Raw genomic sequence first — 25,061 nt, forward strand, 5'->3', positions numbered from 1 at the left:
CGATACCAGAGGGCGCACACTCTCCTACCCTGATGTAATCTCCAGCGATACAGGCATCCAGCAACAGGACCTCCGTAATGCTATGATGGACCGTGAAGTCTGGCGTAACATAGTAAATTCCATTGTCTCGACCACGGTCAAAACAATGGTTCTCGGACAGACACATTCTGAACATTCACACAATGTCTCATAAATAACTTCTATGGGCGTCGTGACATTTTTCTCTTTATCCCAGTCGGCAAATACTGATATAGCTCAATGTAACTAGCCAACACCAAATATCTTTTATGTCCGGCAATAAATATTTCAGTTAAATGTTCGTGTGTTTGCTTCTGTTATTATTCGCACAGCCAACGAAATATATCTTCATTAGCCAGCTCTTCTCGATTGACAAGTGAGCACCCAGCGACAGGCTGTTGTTACTCATTAAAACACTCATAACAACATGGTTCGCACAATAATTACTTAGAACTGAAACAACTTCCATTGTCACAAAAAGAACTAGGTTATCAACGGGAATATTCCAGAATGACAACTTAATCTCTATTGTTTTTTGTCCTTGAACTGCCTGTCCGCCCTATTCATACCAACGATATATATTAAGATCAGCAGAGTAGAAGAAAATAATGTCATACACCTTTTCCCCCTTTTTAAATTTTTCTTGCGTTAATGATTTAAAGCTGTGTTCAGATATTATTCACGACCAGTGGCGGCTCGTAGATAAAATTAGCGGGGGTGCTGCTTCAGAAATTTTTTAGCCGTTGTTTTAATATTGTGTAAAAGGAAACAAACGTGTAAAAAGAAAATTTATACATGAACTTGATCGGTTCGCGTTTTAGCCACTGCCGGGTCGTGTGTTTAATTTGCTCACTGAACATCGCCGCAAATTCGCCCTTGTTTTTCAAAAAATCCCCCTAAATAACAAAATAAGGGGGAAAATCTGTCCTATTTTTTGAAATCCTGACAGCAACACTGAAACTGGAAACAGGATAATAATCTAATTCCACACTATCACACGTTTTTTAAGCACAAAATACGCGGAGTCAAAACGAAACGCTACCATTCACCAGCACACCAGGGTCGGCACTACGTGAACGACAGTGCTCTCTCTCCCTAGCGTGCAGCTTTCTATCTCGGACATGTGAGCATGCGCACAACAGCCAAACACCACGTCGCTGGAACTGTGAAACGCATAGTTCTATACAAGGATTTTTGTCTTTTTTTCATAAACTAGGGGACGGCTACTGACATTAAGCTTAAGGATTATATAATGTACAAGTATAATTAAAGGATTAAAGAAAAAAAGGACTCATTATATTGAATGTTATCGATAATATCGAGTGGAAATAGGGGGTGCTGCAGTGTTGCAGTGCCTATACACGAGCCGCCGCTGTTCACGACACCAAGAGATAGTTAGACTTAACCACAGAATACAAGAATAAAGTTTAGTCAAGGTATAGGCGCAGGAGTGGCTGTGTGGTAAGTAGCTTGCTAACCAACCACATGGTTCCGGGTTCAGTCCCACTGCGTGGCATCTTGGGCAAGTGTCTTCTGCTATAGCCCCGGGCCGACCAATGCCTTGTGAGTGGATTTGGTAGACGGAAACTGAAAGAAGCCTGTCGTATATATGTATATATATATATATATATATATATATGTAGGTGTGTGTATGTTTGTGTGTCTGTGTTTGTCCCCCTAGCATTGCTTGACAACCGATGCTGGTATGTTTACGTCCCCGTCACCTAGCAGTTCGGCAAAAGAGACCGATAGAATAAGTACTGGGCTTACAAAGAATAAGTCCCGGGGTCGATTTGCTCGACTAAAGGCGGTGCTCCAGCATGGCCGCAGTCAAATTACTGAAACAAGTAAAAGAGTAAAAGAGAGAGAGAGAGTAAATATTTATATTTGGAGGACGACCGAGAAAAGAATGTTGATGAGAGAGGAATATGAATATCAATGGCCTGTCTCCCTCTTTAATTTTTTTCAATTGACGAATGCAACGAATATTTCAGAATCTATGAGAATTCTGCTTTTATTGGTGATGTGAGCAAAGCTTGTATGACATTAACAGACATCTGATGTTCTGGACGTCAGAGCTGGCTACATTCAAAATAGCCTTTGCTGTACCAGCACTGGTACCGATATTTGGAATAGTAGTTTCGTGAAGAAATTCGAAACTTTAACATCGAAACTAGGAACAAATTAACCCTGACTGATATATAAATAGTGACACACGCAGGATCTATACTGATTTCAAAGGGCCAGCAATTTTGGGAGAGAGGATAAGTCGATTACATCATCCATAGTGTTTCAACTGATATTTACCTTATCGAGTCCGAAAGGATGAAAGGCGAAGTTGATCCCGGAGGAATTTGAACTCAAAACGTAAAGACGGACAAAATGCTGCTAAGCGGTTTTCTTAGCATGCTAATAATTCTATCAGTGTCTTACTCACAGGATCTATATTAGATGAAGGGAGAGGGGCATAAACATATGTATAATCCAATTCTTTACTGCCCACAAGGGGCCAAACATAGAGGGGACAAACAAGGACAGACAAAGGGATTAAGTCGATTACAACGACCACAGTGCGTAACTGGTACTTTTTTTATCGAGCCTGAAAGGATGAAAGGCAAAGTCGACCTCGGCGGAATTTGAACTCAGAACGTAACGACAGACGAAATACCGCTAAGCATTTCGCCCGGCGCGCTAACGTTACTGCCAGCTCGCCGCATAATGTTAGTTCAAATAGCCTTTGAGTGCCGCCTCATAACACTCCGGCAACACCAGCCGAGCACCAAAGGGTGGGGGGAAATGAGTGTGTCATCTATGGACACGGTAAAGGAAATAGTAACATCCTGAATGCAGGTGAGTAACTTCTAAAGAGGTACTCTGAGTGCACAACTGTTCTATGTGGTCAAAAGGTAATTGGACTAACATAATCAAACAAAAGCCTGGAGGTGCATTCCGACATACGCTCCATCTTGCTAGCACTCACAACACTTTCACTTTGTACCTTGTGAATAAGGTCTCCTTCTCTCACAAACAGTAGAACGGTTTGTTGTCCCCATTCATTCCTTTGGCACTGTATTTTAAATCATGTATTTGGTCTCTTGTTATGCTAGGGAACGACCGTGCGGCGTTCAAAAAGGAGATATTTGTCACCAACTCCTTACGTACGGTCGTATATAACCTACACTTTCAATCAATGAATTATATTTTTTACTAGCAGTATCGCCCGGCGTTGCTCGGGTTTGTAAGGGAAATAACTATATAAGCATTTTTTGAGAGTTATAGCCAAAAAATAGCAAAAAAAAATGCATTAAAATAGGAAAAAAATTATGGTAATTTTTTTTTAATATCGTTGACTCATCGTAGACATTTTTAGAGAGTTACTTCCCTTATATAATAGCAAAAAAAATGCATTAAAATGGAAAAAAATTATGGTAATTTTTTTTATAAATCGTAGACTCATCGTAGACGCGCGCTAATACCCAGAAGGGCTCGATATGAATCACGACTATAAGATACCCGGTTTTGGTTAAACTGCACCGCAAAATGTGGGAGTAGTTAGGAATCTAAATCGTAGGAGACAGACACACAACTTGACTTTTATATATAAAGATATTTTTAACGTGTCGTTGCTGTGCTTGTTTCTTTGACAGGACTCGGCCCATATCTAAATTATTCCTGAGGCTTATAGTGCTAGCAAAAGAATATAAGAACTTTCCTAATATCGTACAAGCTTGCATTGTTATTGTTGTTGTTGTTACTGGTGGTGGTGTTAGTCGCAATAGGATATTTTTTGTTTGTTCATGTCGTGAAAATTGAGGCAGTTGTACAAATGTCTGACTCAACCGAGGCCATCTTAGCAACATTATAGGGATCTTTTCCTTTTGAACGGCACATATCAACACAGTTTCTAGTTAACTAAACACTTTTAAACTTCATATGCTGGTAGAATGTGTTTATAAAACATCATTTTTTCTTGGCTTTATTGAGAAAATTCTATAGTTTGTAAGATATTTCGTTTGAAATTTCAAGCATTTCGGCAATTTTAACCAATCGCTGACCTCCATTTGGGGTGAAAACATTCCGTGCTGTATGAATATGTCCCTCGTTTAAGAAACAGATTGGGTTTATTTACATTTCTGAAGAAAAAAAGATACCCTTTCCCCACCCCTAACCCTAAATCTAAAATAGATTGAAATGCAATAGATCGATACTAGGGTTATAATTATGGGTGACATTTTCATTTGACGCCGCTAGAAAAAAATCCCATTTTCCGTAGCGGTGTCGTATGAAATTGTCACCCATAATTATAACCCTAGTATCGATCTATTGCATTTCAATCTATTTTAGATTTAGGGTTAGAGTTAGGGTTAGGGTTAGGGGTGGAGGAAGGGTATCTTTTTTCTTCGCAAATGTAAATAAACCCAATCTGTTTCTTAAACGAGGGACATATTCATACTGCACGGAATGTTTTCACCCGAAACGGAGGTCAGCGATTGGTTAAAATTGCCGAAATGCTTGAAATTAAAGTGGAAATATGTTACAACATATAGAATTTTCTCAATAAAGCCAAGAAAAAATGAGGATCTTTTATAAACACATTCTACCAGTATACGAAGTTCAAAAGTGGTTAGTTACGTGGAAATTATTTTTAAAAACTGCCGTTCAAACCGAAAAGATCCCATCATTTTAATATTTTATCAAAAGTTTAATGTGTTTATTTTAATTTTCAATATGGTTTCTTCTGATAGCAGCGAATATGCAACTTTAACAGAAAACACACACATTAATCAGTAAACAAACGGAAGAGCCTTTTAAAAAATGATAAATAAATTTCAGAAATAGGTAACAGGTAAATATGAATAAAAAACGGAGGGCAAATCATTGTTACCTCTGTAATTCAAACTGAAACACGACTAATGGTAAAAGCATATCTGAACAGATACATATATGGTTAGGGCAGCGAAATCGCGGTCGTAGGATCGAGGTTTCGATTCCCAGACCGAGTGTTGTGAGTGTTTATTGAGCGAAAATACCAAAAGTTCCACGAGGCTCCAGCAGGCGGGTGGGTGACAAACCCTGTTGTACTCTTTCACCACAACTTTCTCTCACTCTTTCTTCCTGTTTCTGTTGTACCTGTATTTCAAAGGGGCCGGCCTTGTCACACTCTGTGTCATGCTGAACCTCCCTGGGAAGGTTACACGTGTCTGTGGAGTGTTCAACCACGTTAATTTCACGAGCAGGCTGTTCCACTGATCGGATCAACTGGAACCCACGTCGTCGTACCCGTATATAAATACATATATAAAAATAAAAAAACTGTAAGAACTTCTTAAGATCTAAAGGAAGGGTATCTTTTTTTCTTCGCAAATGTAAGTAAACCCAATCTGTTTCTTAAACGAGGGACATATTCATACAGCACGGAATGTTTTCACCCCAAATGAACTCCAGCGATTGGTTAAAATTGCCGAAATGCTCGATTTTAAAGTGGAAATATCTTACGAACTATAGAATTTTCTCAATAAAGCCAAGAAAAAATGATGTTTTATAAATACATTCTACCAGTATACGAAGTTTAAAAGTGTTTAGTTAACTAGAAATTGTGTTGAAAACTGCCGTTCAAAAGGAAAAGATCCCCTTCCCCCACCCCTAACCCTAACCCTAACCCTAAAACAGATTGAAATGCAATAGATCGATTCTTGGGTCATAATTATGGGTGACAATTTCATACGTCACCGCTACGGAAAATGGGATTTTTTTTTGCGGTGTCAAATGAAAATGTCACCCATAATTATAACCCTAGTATCGATCTATTGCATTTCAATCTGTTTTAGGGTTAGGGTTAGTTAGAGTTAGGGTTAGGGGTGGGGGAAGGGTATCTTTTTTTCTTCGCAAATGTAATTAAACCTAATCTGTTTCTTAAAGGAGGGACATATTCATACAGCACGGAATGTTTTCACCCCAAATGGACTCCAGCGATTGGTTAAAATTGCCGAAATGCTCGATTTTAAAGTGGAAATATCTTACAAACTATAGAATTTTTTCAATAAAGCCAAGAAAAAAAGTGATGTTTTATAAACACATTCTACCAGTATACGAAGTTTAAAAGTGTTTAGTTAACTAGAAATTGTGTTGAAAACTGCCGTTCAAAAGGAAAAGATCCTTCCACTGATCGGATCAACTGGAACCCACGTCGTTGTATCCGTATATAAATACATATATAAAAATAAAAAAACTGTATGAACTTCTTAAGATTTAAAGAATGATGGTTAAAACAAGCTGCCTATATACTTAATAATGTGATGTCATATTCTAGTTTCTCTGTTTATTTTTGCACACAACAACATAATAAATACATCTGCAGAATAATGTCATAAAACAAAAAAAAAAATGTCAAAGTTTAAATCTATTTTCTGACATTCTATGACATACTAACCGCATTTACAAAATAATATTTTTAGTAAATCATTACCATATTTATCATTCCACTTAAATCTAATTAGATATGTCTAATTAAACTTTAGTAATCATACTCCTACGGCTCATGTTTCGTCGTCGGGAAAGGGCGAAACAATCGCGTTGTGCGGCGTATATTGAAGAAGCGTCAAAGATATCATACATCACGAATTTCTATATAGATACTCCACCCGCTATAAGTAGCAGCTAAATCCTGCTTAAACTACACACTTGTCATCTTGTAAAGGAAAAGACGTTACGTTCTGAGTTCAAATTCCGCCGAGGTCGACTTTGCCTTTCATTCTTTCGGGGTCGACGAATTAAGTACTATTAAACAACACTAAAAAGTCAGGATCGTCATGGTTGAATTGTCTTTGATGATAGGTCTACTAGAAAGTGGCCGGCCTATGGTTAAATACAACGACGATGATAACGACACTCGGACAAATCAGTATGTCAGCAACCAGTTCAAAATGGGCAAACTGAGCCAATGATAGCGACCTTACATGACTGCACAGCTTGCTAGAAATAGTACCTATTTTTCTTCAAACGTTACCATCTTAGAAAAGGACACATTGGCTAATGGAAGCCCTCGTTTATTTATAGAAACACATATACGAGACAAACTTTCACAACTTCCATCGTCGACCAAATTCAACTCAAGATATTGGTCAACACAAGGCGAAACTAGAAACAGGTATTTCAGTGTAGAATCTAATCCGGTATTTACTCTTTTACTCTTTTACTTGTTTCAGTCATTTGACTGCGGCCATGCTGGAGCACCGCCTTTAGTCGAGCAAATCAACCCCGGGACTTATTCTTTGTAAGCCCAGTACTTATTCTATCGGTCTCTTTTTGCCGAACCGCTAAGTGACGGGGACGTAAACACACTAGTATCGGTTGTCAAGCAATGCTAGGGGGACAAACACAGACATACACACATACATATATATACATATATACGACAGGCTTCTTTCAGTTTCCGTCTACCAAATCCACTCACAAGGCTTTGGTCGGCCCGGGGCTATAGCAGAAGACACTTGCCCAAGGTGCCACGCAGTGGGACTGAACTCGGAACCATGTGGTTGGTTAGCAAGCTACTTACCACACAGCCACTCCTGCGCCTATAGATATCTTTTAAAAATCCTTTCTACAATAGGCACAAGGCCTAGAATTTGGAGGAGGGGGCTAGTCGATTACATCGACCTCAGTGTTCGACTGGTACTTATTTCGTTGACCCCGAAAGAATGATAGGTGAAGTCGTCCTCGGCAGAATTTGAACTCAGAACGTAACAGCAGACGAAATACCGCAAAGCATTTTGCCTGGCATGCTAACGGTTCTGCCAGCTCACCGCCTTATTTTCTTTCTCATGTCAACTTATTGTTCTTTTACGGTAGACGTTGTAAGTTTCTATGTTTTACCAATGTAGCTGATATTTTCTCCGGCACCAAGTCATTTGAAAACATCAAGATTAATATTTATCAAACTTTGCAACAATACTATGATGTCTGTGCTTATATTCTTTGACATATTATTGATCAGGTATTATTTAATTATTGTAAGGTGGCGAGCTGGCAGAAACGTTAGCACGCCGGGCGAAATGCGTAGCTGTATTTCGCCTGCCGTTACGTTCTGAGTTCAAATTCCGTCGAGGTCGACTTTGCCTTTCATCCTTTCGGGGGTCGATTAAATAAGTACCAGTTACGTACTGAGGTTGATGTAATCGACTTAATCCGCTGGTTTGTCCTCTCTGTGTTTAGCCCCTTGTGGGTAGTAAAGAAATAGATATTTCGTCTGCCGCTACGTGCTGAGTTCAAATTCCACCGAGGTTGACTTTGCCTTTCATCCTTTCGGGGTCGATAAGTTAAGTACCAGTTACGCACTGGGGTCGATGTAATCGACTTAATCCCTTTGTCTGTCCTAACCCCCTCTGTTTGGCCACTTGTAGGCAATAAAGAAATATGAGAAAGAAAATTAAGTGCGCAAGAAGCTTCACCGTCACCAGCTCGGATCTTATATTTCATAGATCGAACATGATGCTTAAAAGTGGAACGGCTCTTGAGTGTATGGAACGAGAATCAGATTCGAAATAAAGCGTCGATAAGGACTATAATTATATATTAAAAGGTTATTAAAGTTTAATCGACGATTTGCAGAAAAATGAAAGTAAAATTTCTAATGAAATTTCCGGCCATGAAAGGTGGTTTAAAAGTTATAAGAAGCACTTGAATTTGCTGCATAAAAAATGATGGTTGTTATCAATTCTGAGCAGCCGGGAGAAAATGTTTGCTAAAGGGAGCTGCACACTAGAGCATGCATACAATGTATCAACATTATATATTGCACTTCTCTGGAAGTTCATGCCTGCTACACAATTCAACAGAAGAAAAATCAACACAAAGGCTTCTGCTGGAAAGAAATGATATAAAATTAAAGTTCCCACTTTTGTATCACTCCGAAAACCCAAGGCGTACACAGTTTAATTTATCTCTGATTTGCCGTTCAAATAAGGAGACGTGGATGACCAAGAGCCTTTGAAAAGTGTGGTTTAAAAACGTTTTGTCCTGTTCTAGAAAAGGTAGATTGCCAGACATGATATTTCGGATCTTTTCGTTTTGACCGGCAGATTTTTAAAATAATTTCTTTGTTACTGAACACTTTTAAACTTCGTATATTGGTAGTGTGTTACATAAAACATCTTTTTCTCTTGGCTTTCTTGAGAAAATTCTGTAGTTTGTAAGCTATTTGTTGTTTAATTTCTTGCATTTCGGTAATTTCAACCAATCAATGACGTCTGTTGAGGTGAATACAATATCTGCCGTATTTTGTCAACAAAATAGCTTACAAACTACAGAATTTTCTCAAGAAAGCCAAGAGTAAAAGATGTTTTATAAACACATTCTACCAGTATATGAAGTTTAAAAGTGTTTAGTTACAAAGTAATTATTTTAAAAATCTGCCGGTCAAAGTGAAAAGATCCGATATTTCCAACAAAGCGTTGCTCCTTTTATACAATGAGCTTTCTGAAATGCGAGAGTAGAATATACGCCTAAGAATACTTCTTTGTTTCAGCCAATGGCTTAAGGTGTGGTAATTAACTTCAATGTATATTAACTGAGAACTTTCAAGCAACTTACGAAAGGGAATTTAAAGCTATAATTAGAGACTATGGATGTTGTGGATAACAAAGTTGAGTTATGGCGTAGGAGTGGCTGTGTGGTAAGTAGCTTGTTTACGAACCACATAGTTCGGGGTTCAGTCCCACTGCGTGGCACCTTGGGCAAGTGTCTTCTATTATAGCCTCGGGTCGACCAAAGCCTTGTGAGTGGATTTGGAAGACGGAAACTGAAAGAAGTCCGTCGTATATATGTATATATATATGTGTGTGTGTATATGTTTGCGTCTGTGTTTGTCCCCCCCAACATCGCTTGACAACCGATGCCGGTGTGTTTACGTCACCGTAACTTAGCGGTTCGGCAAAAGAGAAACCGATAGAATAAGCACTAGGCTTACAAAGAATAAGTCCTGGGGTTCGATTTGCTCGACTAAAGGTGATGCTCCAGCATGGCCGCAGTCAAATGACTGAAACAAGTAAAAGAGTATGGGATGATGTAAAGGCCTCATCTTAACCAGACTGCAGCCGTGACATTACAAGTTTTCCATAAGCAATCAACATCAAATTCAGAAAGGTATTGACTTACGCAAATGTAGGATTCGAAGTAGTGGTAGAGAACGATATTATTAAGTTGCTAGTGTCCCATAGGGAAAGTCTGTCTGTTAGAAAAAATGCATATTGAGAATACAGATAAGGATACGGAAATTCCAGCTGCTCCAATTAGCTGTAAACAATATTACTAAAGAGTTGACACTTAAAGAGGAAAGTTTGCAAGTTTTTGCTGATAATGGCCTTAGGTGTGAACGTAACATAGAAATTATTTTCGAAGAGTTCACAATAAATTGAAGGATCTTTTCGGTTTGAACGGCAGTTTTTAACATAATTTCTAGGTAACTAAACGCTTTTAAACCTCGTATACTGCTAGAATGTGTTTAATAAACATCTTTTTCTCTTGGCTTTATTGAGAAAATTCTATAGTTTGTAAGATATTTGTTGTTTTTTTTTCTTCAATTTCTGCAATTTCAACCAATTAATGACGTCCATTGAGGTGAAATACATTCTGTGCTGTATGAATATGTCCCTCGTTTAAGAAACAGATTGGGTTTATTTACATTTCTGAAGAAAAAAAGATACCCTTCCTCCACCCCCACCCTAACCCTAAAACAGATTGAAATGCAATAGATCGATACTAGGGTCATAATTATGGGTGACAATTTCATATGACACTGTTAGAAAAAACTGCTGTTCAAACCGAAAAGATCCGAAATGAATTCTTGCACTGAGTTGACGGAATTAAAATATTAAACAATTTTTGATAAGTTCTTAACTCCTCGAGCTGATCACAATAATGATGAACTATTACACAACAGAAAGTGTCCTTTATTTTCCCAGTAACTCCCATTTTACCTCCATTACACATCACACAGTAAACTTTTTTTTTGTGGTGAGAACATATTTAATTACTACGTGACAATTCTGGCGATCTTTCGTTACAAGAACACTACAAAGCACGTGTGTTTATTTACATTTGTGAAGATGATCGTCAATTTCCGTAAAAGTTTTAAAATTTTTTTACATATGGGTTTGGGGGGTAAAAAGGATCTTTTGATGTTTGCATGAATCGGAAGATTTGATGAGTGTGTGTGTGTGAGAGAGAGAGAGAGAGAGAGAGTGTGTGTGTGTGTGTGTTTGATGGGGTGTGCGAGACACACACACGGAACGCCATCTACATTAGACAACAAAAAAATTAAAACAATGTCTATAAATCTGATCATAAAATAGCTAACAAACACGAAGCACACACAGACACGGAACGCCAACTTCTACATTAGACACAAAAAAGAATCTTTTCGCTTTGAACGGCAGTTTTTAAAAATAATTTCCACGTAACTAAACACTTTTAAACTTCGTATACTGCTAGAATGTGTTTATAAAACATCTTTTTCTCTTGGCTTTATTGAGAAAATTCTATAGTTTGTAAGATATTTGTTGTTTTTTTTTTCTTCAATTTCTGCAATTTCAACCAATCAATGACGTCTATTGAGGTGAAAACATTCTGTGCTGTATGAATATGTCCCTCGTTTAAGAAACAGATTAGGTTTATTTACATTTGTGAAGAAAAAAAAATTCCCTTCCCCCCACCCCTAATCCTAAAACAAATTGGAATGCAATAGATCGATACTAGGGTCATAATTATGGATGAAAATTTCATATGACACCACTAGAAAAAACTGCCGTTCAAACCGAAAAGATCCCAAAACATCTCCTATTGCGATAATTCACTATCCAACTCATTCGATCAAGGCAAAACAGACATTAAATTAGCAAATACTCTTTTACTTGTTTCGGTAATTTGACTGCGGCCATGCTGGAGCACCGCCTTTAGTCGAGCAAATCAACCCCAGGACTTATTCTTTGTAAGCCTAGTACTTATTCTATCAGGATCTTTTGCCGAACTGCTAAGTTACCGGGATGTAAACACACCAGCATCGGTTGTCAAGCGATGTGGGGACAAACACAGACACCACACACAGATATATATATATATATATATATATATATATATATATATATATTTATACATACATATATACGACGGACTTCTTTCAGTTTCCTTCTACCAGATCTACTCACAAGGCTTTGGTCAGCCCGAGGCTATAGTAGAAGACACTTGCCCAAGGTACCACGCAGTGGGACTGAACCTGGAACCATGTGGTTCGTAAGCAAGCCACTAACCACACAGCCACTCTTGTGCCTATAAAATTTTTTTTTTGTCAATTGGTGTGGAAGGAGATTATAGGTACCATAAACCCTCTAAATCAAGCTCAAAAAAAAAAAAAAACACACTAAACTCCCTGATATCTGAAAAGACAGGTTGGTCATCGTTGGAATGTTTTAAATTCCAAAGTCATATCAAAGAATATATTACGAAAGGACAAGTATTTTATCAAAACAGTAAATAAAATAAGACAAGTTTTAATTGTAAAAAAATATATATTTAATATCATTTGAAGTTAACAATTATGGGTCCAGAAGGTTTTACAGATTTCTTAGATGTCACTGGTTCGGCATCAACACTAGCAAATGGGTCAATCCGTTCAACTGTTAGATCAGCAGCAACTGCAAAGAATGGAGCATACCAAGTCATAAAGCAAGAGGCTATAAGATAGAATATAAAAGAGAATGAAAATTTTCAAGAAATCCCCAAAACATAGAGGTGTGTGTGACCTTCAACATAATATCTACAAAAGATTATAGTATTCTCATATCCAGGTGTTTGAGAAATACTGGCTGTGTGGTAAGTAGCTTGCTTATGAACCACATGGTTCTGGGTTTAGTCCCACTGCGTGGGACCTTGGGCAAGTGTCGTCTACTATAGCCTCAGGCTGACCAAAGCCTTGTGAGTGGATTTGGTAGATGGAAACTGAAAGAAGCGTCGTATATATATATATATAGAGGTTATAAGAGATAATGGTGTCATTGAGACCCAAAGGTGTCAGGTAATGCTGAATAAATGCTATAGACAGACCATAATTAAGTTCTAGATTTGGTAATATTGCGAATAAAGGGTTCAACATTGGTTTCCTCTCACACCGTCTCCGATGAAGGGATATAATTAATTAATATCCTAGAAACCGCTGCAAGACCTTCTGTCTATAAATGCTCTAATATCTATACAGTCTTGGTTTTTTATCTTATTACGCAAAAAATTTTATATATATATGTGTGTATGTGTATGTTTGTGTGTCTGTGTTTGACCCCTCAACATTGTTCGACAACAAATGCTGGTGTGTTTACTTCCTTGTAATTTAGCGGTTCGGCAAAAGAGACCGATAGAATGAGTACTAGGCTTACAAAGAATAAGCCCTGGGGTCGATTTGCTCGACTAACGGTGGTGCTCCAGCATGGCCGCAATCAAATGACTGAAACAAGTAAAAGAGTATTAACTCGTGTACAAGCCCCACCCACCACTTTAATGTCAAATCTTAAAACTAAATTTTTCCCATTATGTTCAAACTTGCCTTGTGTTTAAAACTAAGTATAAAATATTGTGACTTATACATGAGTAAGGGAAAAGGGTAAAGACCCCCTTCGGTCATGAATGACCGTAGGATTACACTTAGAAAGTTACCCTCCGAAGCACAAGTCTTGGCAAGGTTGTTTTGTGGAAGTCTAATAGTCGTCCATGCATACCAGCCTCTCTTCTCCATGCCACCGATGTTGAGAAAGGGAAAAGCCGATACAGCTTGGCACCACTGACATCGCAACTCATTTCTACGGCTGAGTGAACTGGAACAATGTAAAATAAAGCCCGATCTGAGAATTGAACTCACTACCTCATTATTGTGAGCCCAGTGCTCTAACCACTGAACCATGCACCTTCACAAAAGGATAAAATGCTGCTTAGCATTTTGCCAAGCACGCTATGGACTCTGCCAGCTCACCACCTTTCTTATTCATCATCATCATCATCATCATTGTTTAAAGTCTGCTTTCCATGCTAGCATCAACATCAAAGGGAAATTGTAGTTGTGATACCCATGCTGGTGGCATGTAAGAAACATCATCTGAACGTGGCTGATGCCAGCACCGCCTTGACTGGCTTCTATGCTGGTGGCACGTAAAAAGCACCAACCGATCATGGCCGTTGCCAGCCTTCCCTGCCCCATGTGCCGGTGGTATGTAAAAAGCACCCACAACACTCATGGAGTGGTTGGTGTTAGGAAGGGCATCCAGCTGTAGAAACACTGCCAGATCAGACTGGAGCCTGGTGTAGCCTCCTGGCTTCCCAGACCACAGTTGAACCGTCCAACCCATGCTAGCATGGAGAATGGACATTAAACGATGATGATGATGATTATTGTTAAATTAATTCTAATTATCTTTTTTTATATATCTTTTATTTGCTTCAGTCATTATACTGTAGCCATGCAGGGGCACCACCTTTAAGAATTCTTAGTCGAATGCATCGACCCCCAGTATTTACTTTTTATAAGCCTGATACTTATTCTATCAGTCTCTTTTGCCAAACTGCTAAGTTACGAGGACGTGAACACTCTAGCACCAGTTGCCAAGCTGTGATGCAGGGATGAATAAATATACACACAGAGATATACATATATAGTGATGGGCTTCTTTCAGTTTCCATTTACCAAATCCACTTACAAGGCTTTGGCCAGCCCGAGGCTATAGTAGAAAACACTTGCCCAAGGTGCCACGCAGTGGGACTGAACCTGGAACCATGTAGTTGTGAAGCAAGCTTCTTTTATTCATTTATTCTTTTAATTGGCCCCAAGGGCCTTACACAGAAAGGAAGCTGCGGGCTGCACACACACATAATGATGACTAACGATGAAATGGTGAAAAATGAGGGCAACAAACAACACCTGCTGATTGCTGTTTACCTGAAGACATTAATAAACCTCTTACACAGTTCAAAAAACACATTTATGAGGCAATAAACCTTTTTCATTTTTGCAATACAAAAATCCTTTATGAGGCAATAAACCTCTTATACAATTCAATAAGATACAATAAAAGTGAGGCACCAAGCCTCTTACTTTCATTATCAGTTACACGCTTTCCGGTCCGACCAGGCTCCTCGCTTCTTTGAAGCATCTAGACAGTTCCAAGCCGGACCACTTTGCCATGAATCTAAAGAAGTCCTCTGAAAAGGAATTCATTATCCTGCACAGATCAGTTTCCCATATGACCTCTGCAGCCATCTGCGAAGGCCACTCAAGGTCCTCCGTGCAGGACAGAATCCCCTCCCACTGGCCTTTCCTTTCAAGAAGCAAGCTTCTTACCACACAGCCACTCCTGCACCTATTTATTCACACTGTTTTGAATTGACCATGCGATATCTTGAAAGTTCAACATTTGTATGACATGACTGTTTATTTTTAGAATGACATTGTAGGGTAGGTGTGAGTGGCTGGATCTAGCCAGTTTGAACACAAAACAGGTAGAATATTAGGGCCAGATGTGGCTAGTTTAACTGCTAAAGGGTTAAAGAAGCCCAGTTCTGTTCTTCCAACCTACACCTACTAAAGGATTAGTCATACTTTAACCCTTTCGATACCAACACAGCTGAAACCAGCTCTGGCTCTGTGGTACAAATGTCTTGTTTTCATAAGTTTTGAATTAAAATCTTCCACCAAACCTTAGTCACAATTTATGTTCCTAACACTAGCTGAATGATAACTAAGTTATTTTACTAAATTCTTTGTTATTTTTTTCTCTTTTACTTGTTTCAGTCATTTGACTGTAGCCATGCTGGAGCACCACCTTTAGTTGAGCAAATCGACCCCAGGACTTATTCTTTGGAAGCCAAGTATTCCCTTGCTTGGAAACAAGTGAGGATTGGTATCAAGAGGGCCATTTGGCCATAGAAAATTCTGACCCATGCAAGCATGGAGACACAGACATTGAAATGATGATGATGATGATAACACCAAAGACAATAAAGTTAGAGAAAGTGTAGATGTCTATGAAGGTGGGTAGACGATGGTACAGTGAAGTGGGAGTTGGCAGAAACGTTAGCACGCCGGGCGAAATGCGTAGCCGTATTTCGTCTGCCATTATGTTCCGAGTTCAAATTCCGCCAAGGTCGACTTTGCCTTTCATCCTTTTGGGGTCGATAAATTAAGTACCAGTTACGCACTGGGGTAGATGTAATTGACTTAATCCGTTTGTCTGTCCTTGTTTGTTTCCCCTCTGTGTTTAGCCCCTTGTGGGTAGTAAAGAAATAGGTACAGTGAAGTGGGAGGCACGGAGAAGGCTCACTCTCTTGGAAGAGCCAACACTACAGTGGAAGTGTTAATACAAAATTATATTTACCTTGTTGTTGCTGTAAGTCAGGACAATCTTTTTTGTAATGTTCCACAGAACCACATTCTCTACAGCAACCACCTGAAGAAATTGAACAAAGAGAAACGGTACACTTTCAGCATAACTAGGTGACCAAGTTTTCAAAGGACAAATGTGGTGACTGTGAAGAGGTTGGTGCAGTCTTTTAACTTGCCAGTTACTGCTGAACTGTCCAACCCATGCCAGCATGGAAAATGGGCATTAATTGATAGTGGGTAATGATGATGATGATGATGATGAACCTAAGTAGATATATGTATATAATTGTAAATACTAACCATTTGGATACAGGCCCCGGGGGTTATCAGGACACTGTTTAGAAAGATGACCAGTTTCTTTGCAAATAAAACATTTAGCGTAAGCCAGCATGTCCCCTAAAAATAATAATGATAAAAGAATAAACAGAATGTTACAAAGCAAAGGTCTTTTCATTGAAATATGAATTTACTCTTCAAAAAAAAATGCTATTATGTTGTATGCAAACACAAAAAACTTTCCTCGTTACCCTCAATTAGCAAATTACTAATGATGGCTGATGAAAAGGAAGGGAAAAAAAGTAGATTTTATGAATTCTTTCCAGTCTGCAAAAAATGTTTAATTAAGAAGTCACAGGTTATATCATACTGACAATTTCTAAAATGAATAAAATAGTACGTGATTATCACTGACCAGAAATTTTAAGTATTTTGTATAATAAGTGAACAAAAACAAAAATAAAAAAAAAAAAACGTGTTATTCTATGCAGCTTTTATCTTCCTTAATTTCAATCTGAAATTTCTAACTCTGCCAAATATTTTGAAGAAAGGCACAAGCATGGCTGTGTGGCAAAAAGTTTGCTTCCCACCAACCACATAGTTCTGGGTTCAGTCCCACTGTGTAGCACATTACGGAAGTGTTTTCAGCTATAGCCACTGGCTGACCAAAGCCTTTTGAGTAGATGTGATCGACAAAAACTTAAAGAAGCCTGTCATATATATATATATATATATATATATATATACATACAATGTTGGCCAAAAGTCACCTGGACAGTTAATCAAAATTACATAAATACTATTTGTAATTTTGTATTGAATTGAACAGAAAAATGTGTCACTCAAGGACTTCAGTTTCATATTTAGATGCTTTTTAAAAATTCATTCAGTTGTTAAACATAAATAAATCTTGGAATTAAATGGTTTTGATTTACTGTCAGGTGACTTTTGCCCAACCATGTATATATATACATACATAGGGAGAATTCACAAAAAAAAAAAAAAAACCAAGACAGGTGGTGTAGACAACAAACAGATGTATTAGTTTAATGCATGGGAAGTGAAAAAGTCTCTAATGTTTCGAGCCTAGACATACATACATATTTGTGTGTGTGTATGAGTGTATGTTTGTGTGTGTGTGAATGTGTGCTTGTGTCTCCTTGTCTTGACGTTACTGTTGTACAAGCAACGTCATTCATATCCCATATTCTGCAAGAATATGGTCAAGGGAAATATTACAGGTGAGAGTAAGTGACAGGAAGGGTGTCCAGTCACTAAAAATCTGCCCTAACAAATTTCATCTGACCCATGCAAGCATGTAAAAGTGGAAGTTAAAACGATGATAATACCAATGGCTTTCATGCTAGTGGTAGAAAGAATATAGGCAAGATTTTTCTAAATAAGAGGCAGTTGGTTAAAAAAAAATCATGAATTCAATTCTTTTTATATGATTAGAGAACACAAAATTTAAAAAAATAGTACTTGATTGCTAATTTATTTAATGGACCACAGATAGATTAAGAGGTGGGGTTGATGGCCAAACAACATAACTACATACTGCAAAGAATTTGGTCCAGCGTTCTGGTTATTTTATTGCCCACTACCTTGGGAGATAATTTAGGAAATCATTGGAAGAAACGTGGAATCATTGCCAACAGGATTCAAATCCAGAATATCAAGGGAGATAATTCTACAAAGAAACAGACCAATACTTATTTCTTTATTGCCAGACCACTTGTTCTCAAGCAGGGTCCAAATAAGATTTTGTTGTTAAAGCTTATGAGCAATAAAGTGGTGATACTTCTACAAAACAAAATATCTTAACATTTTATAATAAAAAAAAGTTGGTTGCCCTTGTATACAGGCTTGTTCCCTGCAACCCTCTCCAGCTGGGCATCCCTAATCTTGCAGGCTCATAAGTGCTGGTACCACATAAAAAGCACCTGGGCTGGTGTTGTGTAAAAGTACCCAGTACATTCTGTAAAGTGGTTGACAATAGGAAGGGCATCCAGCCATAGAAACCCTGCCAAAGCAGACAGGGAGCCTGATCAGCCCTTCAGTTTGCCAGCTCCTGCTAAACCGTCCAACCCATGCCAGCATGGAAAATGGATCTTAAATGATCAAGATTTCTTTAATACAATGCCGAATAATATCTAATTATAAGATATTATTGTGGCCGTTGCCAGCCTCGCCTGACCTCCGTGCCAGTGACACGTAAAAAGCACCATCCGATCGTGAAGGTTTGCCAGCCTCGTCTGGCACCTGTGTTGGTGGCACGTAAAAAGCACCCACTACACTCATGGAGTGGTTGGCAATAGGAAGGGCATCCAGCTGTAGAAACTCTGCCAGATCAGATTGGGCCTGGTGCAGCCTCCTGGCTTCCCAGACCCCGGTCGAACCGTCCAACCCATGCTAGCATGGAAAATAGACGTTAAACGATGATGATGATGTACATTGAAAATTTATTTATGTGCCCTTTTCAAGCCTAGCCAGGCTCATGGGCCCGGTTTCCCGGTTTCTGTGGCATATGTGTTCCCCCCAGCTAGACGGGACGCCAGTCCATCGCAGTGTTAATCAAGAAACAGGAAAAGAAAGTGAGAGAAAGTTGGGGCAAAAGAGTACAATAGGGGTCGCCACCAGCCCCTGCCGGAGCCTCAATAAACACACACAATGCATGGTCTGGGAATTGAAACCGCGATCTTCTGACCATGAGTCCGCTGCCCTAACCACTGGGCCATTGCACCTCCACACATTGAAAATAGGGTGACAATAAAAAAGTGCTTGTAAAAGAAATGGGACATCATCATCATCATCATCATTTAACGTCCGCTTTCCATGCTAGCATGGGTTGGACGGTTCAACTGGTGTCTGGGGAGCCCGAAGGCTGCACCTGGCCAGTCAGATCTGGCAGTGTTTCTACAGCTGGATGCCCTTCCTAACGCCAACCACTCCGAGAGTGTAGTGGGTGATTTTATGTGCCACCGACACAGGTGCCAGACGAGGCTGGCGAACGGCCACGCTCGGATGGTGTTTTTATGTGCCACCGACACAGGTGCCAGACAAGGCTAGCGACGACCACGCTCGGATGGTGTTTTTTATGTGCCACCGACACAGGTGCCAGACAAGGCTAGCAGACGACCACGCTCGGATGGTGTTTTTTATGTGCCACCGACACAGGTGCCAGACGAGGCTGGCGAACGGCCACGCTCGGATGGTGTTTTTTATGTGCCACTGACACAGGTGCCAGACAAGGCTAGCAGACGACCACGCTCGGATGGTGTTTTTTGTGCCACCGACACAGTGCCAGACGAGGCTGGCGAACGGCCACGCTCGGATGGTGTTTTTTATGTGCCACCGACACAGTGCCAGACGAGGCTAGCAGACGACCACGCTCGGATGGTGTTTTTATGGCCACCGACACAGGTGCCAGACGAGGCTGGCGAACGGCCACGCTCGGATGGTGTTTTTTATGTGCCACCGACACAGGTGCCAGACGAGGCTGGCGAACGGCCACGCTCGGATGGTGTTTTTTATGTGCCACCGACACAGGTGCCAGACGAGGCTAGCAGACGACCACGCTCGGATGGTGTTTTTTTTTATGTGCCACCGACACAGGAGCCAGATTTGGCTGGCGATCGGCCACGATTGGGTGGTGATTGTTACGTGCCCACAGCATGGAGGCCAGTCAGTGCGGTACTGGCTACACCCACGTTCGGATGGTATTCTTGTGTGCCACCGGCACTGGTACCACAAAGATACAAATTCCATTGATGTTCATCTATTTTGATTTTGTTTGATTTTCACTTGCCTCAACAGGTCTTCACAAGTGTCACAAGAAGGAAGGTATGCACAGGTGGACTGACTACGTCCTAGGTAGGGGCCACGGGTTATGGCCTGACTAGTCTTGCCGGGTCTTCTCACGCACAGCATACTTCCATAGGTCTCGGTCCTCTAGTCATTTCCTTGGTGAGACCTAAAGTTCGTAGGTCGTGCTTCACCACTTCGTCCCAGGTTTTCCTGGGTCTACCTCTTCCACAGGTTCCCTCAACTGCTAGGGTGTAGCACTTTTGCACACAACTATCTTCAGCCATTCTCGTCATATGACCATACCAGCGCAGCCGTCTCTCTTGCACACCACAACTGACGCTTCTTAGGTTCAACTTTTCTCTCAAGGTACTTACACTCTGACGATTATGAACACTGACATTACACATCCATCGGAGCATACTGGCTTCATTTCTTGCGAGTTTACGCATATCCTCAGCAGTCACGGCCCATGTTTCACTACCATGTAGCATGGCTGTACGTACACATGCATCATAAAGTCTGCCTTTTACTCTGAGCGAGAGGCCTTTTGTCACCAGCAGGGGTAAGAGCTCTCTAAACTTTGCCCAGGCTATTCTTACTCTAGCAGTTACACTTTCAGCACACCCACCCCCGCTACTAATTTGGTCTCCAAGGTAGCGGAAGCTATCAACTACTTCTAGTTTGTCTCCCTGGAACGTGGTAGAAGTTGGTCTCTGCACATTTCCAGTGTTTATTTCTCCTGAGCATCTGCCACATACGAAAACTATCTTCCCAGTTAGCCTACCTTTGACATTGCTGCACCTCTTATGTGTCCATAGCTTACACTTGGTGCACCTTATAACCAATGAATGGTTATGGGGACCCAGTAGACTAAAACAAGAATCAAAGGGGTCTATAGGGAAAAAAAAATGATCGAGAACCCCTGAAGTTGACAAGCAGCTTCAACTTTAACAACGTAATCAGAATCTTAAGACACAAACCTTTTACTCTACATTGTTTTAGAGAATGTTCTGTGGATCCACACTTGAAGCAAATTCCAGCTCCTTCTTCGGTAGCTTCCATCTTTGGACATGAAGCCATATCATGACCTTTTTCACGGCACTTGAAACAGATCTGAAACACAAAGAGTAACGACTAGATTGAAGACAAACTATATTTATGAATGACATTCTATTCTCAAGTGAGACACACAGTGGATATGGATTATTGGATAAAGAGTGAGATAAGCTAATGCTAATTTCATGATTGTAATATTACTGTACATGCACAACATATCATTGGTTATTGTAATATTGTTATATAGACTCAGGCCTTGTGCCTAGAGTAGAAAAGAATATAACAACCATTGAGGATATATTTAGTGGTGTCTGTAATTTATGGACACCCTATATATATATATATATATAATATATATATATATATATATATATATATATACATATATATGTAAAGACCCGTTGAGGCAAGTGAAAATCAAAATCAAAATCAAAATCAAACCAAATCAAATCAGATATCAGAAAGCAGAACCAAAATCGAAGTCGATCAACATCAATGGAAATTGCAGCTGTGATACCAGTGCCAGTGACAAGTAAGCGAACCATCCAATCGTGGCCGTTGCCAGCTCCGCCCCGACTGGCCTCCGTGCCGGTGGCACGTAAAAAGCACCCACTACACTCACGGAGTGGTTGGCATTAGGAAGGGCATCCAGCCGTAGAAACACTGCCAGATCAGACTGGGCCTGATGCAGCCTTCTGGCTTCACAGACCCCAGTTGAACCGTCCAACCCATGCTAGCATGGAAAGCGGACACTAAATGATGATGATGATATGTATGTATATATATATATATATATATATCAAAATAAGCAACAAGGATATCCAAGGTAGAGTAGTACAATTGTTTCATGCTACTTCATTTTATCAAACACTGTAAGTATTACATCAGTTTTAAAATGTCAAGCAATCTTCAGCCACATATAGAATTTTCCATTTAAACGGACAATGCACATTCTTATCCCTATATATATATATATGCTGACATGGCCAAAGACAGCACCGCCTGACTGGCACCCATGCTAGTGGAAGATTAAAAGCACCATCTGAGCGTGAATGTTGCCAGGGCCACTATTGGCTACCATGCCGGTGGCACATAAAAAGCACCATTCAAACGTGATCATTACCAGCGTCACCTTTCTGGTACGTGAAGAACAACATTCGAGCAAGGTTGTTGCCAGCGCCGCTGGACTGGCTCCTGTACAGGTGCCTATTTATGTGATCCCGGTATCTGCTATGACTGTGATTTTGCTTGGCTTGATGGGTGTTCATCTCAAGCATGACATAATGCCATATATATATATGTGTGTGGTAAAAAGCACTATCCGAACGTGATTGATGCTAGTGTCCCCTGACTGGCTCCCGTGCCAGTGGCATGTAAAAAGCACTATCCAAACATGATTGATGTCAGGCTTACCTGACTGGCTCCTGTGCTGGTGGCATGTAAAAAGCACCCACTACACTCTCTGAGAGGCTGGCGTTAGGAAGGGCTTCCAGATTATATTGGAGCCTGGTGCAGCCACTGGTTTTCCAGACCTCAGTCAAACCATCCAACCCATGCCAGCATGAAAAACGGACGTTAAACGATGATGATGGGTTTGCTCAACTATTTCTGAATTATGGGATCCGAATGTGGCCGATACCAGTGGCCCCTGACTGGCTCCCGTGCCAGTGGCATGTAAAAAGCACTATACAAACACGATTGATGCCAGGCTCACCTGACTGGCTCCCATGCCATGGTACATAAAAAGCAGCCACTACACTCTCGGAGTGGTTGGGGTTAGGAAAGGCATCCAGCTGTAGAAACCTTGCCTGATCATATTGGAGCCTGGTGCAGCTTCTAGCTTTCCAGACCTCAGTCAAACCATCCAACCCATGCCAGCAAGAAAAACAGATGTTAAACAATAATGATGATGGGTTTGCTCAACTATTTCTGAATTATGGTATCTGAATGTGGCCGATGCCAGTGTCCTCTGACTGGCTCCTGTGTCAGTAGCATGTAAAAAGCACTATCTGAATGCGATGGTACATAAAAAGCACTCACTACACTCTTGGAGTGGTTGGGGTTAGGAAGGGCATCCAACTGTAGAAACTCTGCCAGATAAGATTGGAGCCTGGTACAGCCATTTGGTTCGCCAGTCTTCAGTCAAACCATCCAACCTATACCAGCATGGAAAAACAGATGTTAAATGATAATGATGATGGGTTTTGCCAACTATTTCTGAATCCTATGTTTACTTAAGCTCATCTGATAATATCAGCTCAACAATGTAAAAGATAAATATTAAAGTCATTATAAATCTTAGGCTAAAACCTGGTTAATAGTTTTTACTTACCGTATCTTTCTCTCGATTATCAATACGTTTCTTACGTCGCTTTTCTCGTTTATGATTTCGTTTCATGAAGTCCACCATCATATCTTTTTCAAGAACTGCAGCCGATTTCTTGCTGCTCCCAGCATTTTGTAAACGAAACTGTGCTGCGGACATTACATTTTCATTAACATTTTTCTCATATTTCCTAGATTCAGGTGCTTCAGTCTTAGGTTTCTTTGGAGAGGTCTTGAGTTCGCTCCAGCTACTAGCATCATGAGGTCTCTTCTCTGTAGCAATGAAACTACGCCTTGCCCAACGAACCATTCTCGACTATGACACGGGATTCTCAAGAACCAAAATTGAAACTAAAAGAGAAACATATAAAATATAAACATATGTAAAAACCCACAAAAACACATATAGCAAATACTGTAAAGTAAAAGACAATTTCTCAGTAAAAAAAGCCTATAACCTTTTCGTTAGGATTCCTGGCTTTAACCCAGGCGACCCGGGTTCGATTCCCGGCATGGGAACTTGATTTTGCGTTAGGAAGGGCATCCAGCTGTAGAAACACTGCCAGATCAGACTGGAGCCTGGTGCAGCCCCTGGCTTCCCAGACCCCAGTCAAACTGTCCAACCCGTGCTAGCGCAGAAAACGGACATTAAACGATGATGATGATGATGATGCTCTGTGTTTCTTTCAATTAATTTTAAATATAACAAAGAATTTAGTAAAATAACTCAGTTATCATTAAGCTAGTATTAGGAATATAAATTGCGACTAAGGTTTGGTGGTATATTTTAATTCAAAACTTATGAAAACAAGACATTTGTACTACAGAGCCAGAGCTGGTTTCAGCCGGGTTGGTAACGAAAGGGATAATCCAATTTTAATTTTTAGTTGTAGCAATTTCACTTTTATTGCTAACAGTCTTGGGAAATCTCATTTTCCCTTTCCAAAACATGTTATTTTCAAGGTATCCTCATCAAAACAACAAGGCAAATTTTTGAACTCACTACATCTGGAAAAATACATCGTGAATATTCACTACATTTCTTTTAATCCTTTATTTCTAAATCTCCTAATCTTATGTATAAATCATTCTTTTCTATTATAGATGCAAAGCCTGAAACTTTGGGGGAAGGGAGCTAGTTTGATTACATCAACCCCAATGCTCA

At 39.9% G+C, this 25,061-nt stretch overlaps 1 protein-coding gene across 3 annotated transcripts in view; it reads right to left on the reverse strand.

Moving 5' to 3' along the window:
- Positions 1 to 12,558: 12,558 nt before the first annotated feature.
- Positions 12,559 to 25,061, reverse strand: part of LOC115211722 (zinc finger CCHC domain-containing protein 9) — a 13,493-nt gene continuing 990 nt past the window's right edge. Inside the window, exons 2-6 of one of the 3 annotated variants that reach the window (XM_029780377.2) lie at positions 23,904 to 24,247; positions 21,496 to 21,628; positions 16,733 to 16,828; positions 16,425 to 16,496; positions 12,559 to 12,704 (exon numbers count right to left, since the gene is read on the reverse strand). In XM_029780377.2, the coding sequence (XP_029636237.1) occupies positions 12,589 to 12,704; positions 16,425 to 16,496; positions 16,733 to 16,828; positions 21,496 to 21,628; positions 23,904 to 24,206 (720 nt within the window). In that variant the 5' untranslated portion in view covers positions 24,207 to 24,247 and the 3' untranslated portion in view covers positions 12,559 to 12,588. Of the gene's footprint in view, positions 12,705 to 16,014; positions 16,112 to 16,353; positions 16,497 to 16,732; positions 16,829 to 21,495; positions 21,629 to 23,903; positions 24,248 to 25,061 lie in introns of those variants that run through there. The other 2 variants (XM_036503183.1, XM_036503184.1) reach the window with 2 other exon arrangements.

Source organism: Octopus sinensis, linkage group LG5 (assembly GCF_006345805.1).
Source record: "Octopus sinensis linkage group LG5, ASM634580v1, whole genome shotgun sequence".
Lineage (NCBI taxonomy): Eukaryota > Metazoa > Mollusca > Cephalopoda > Octopoda > Octopodidae > Octopus > Octopus sinensis.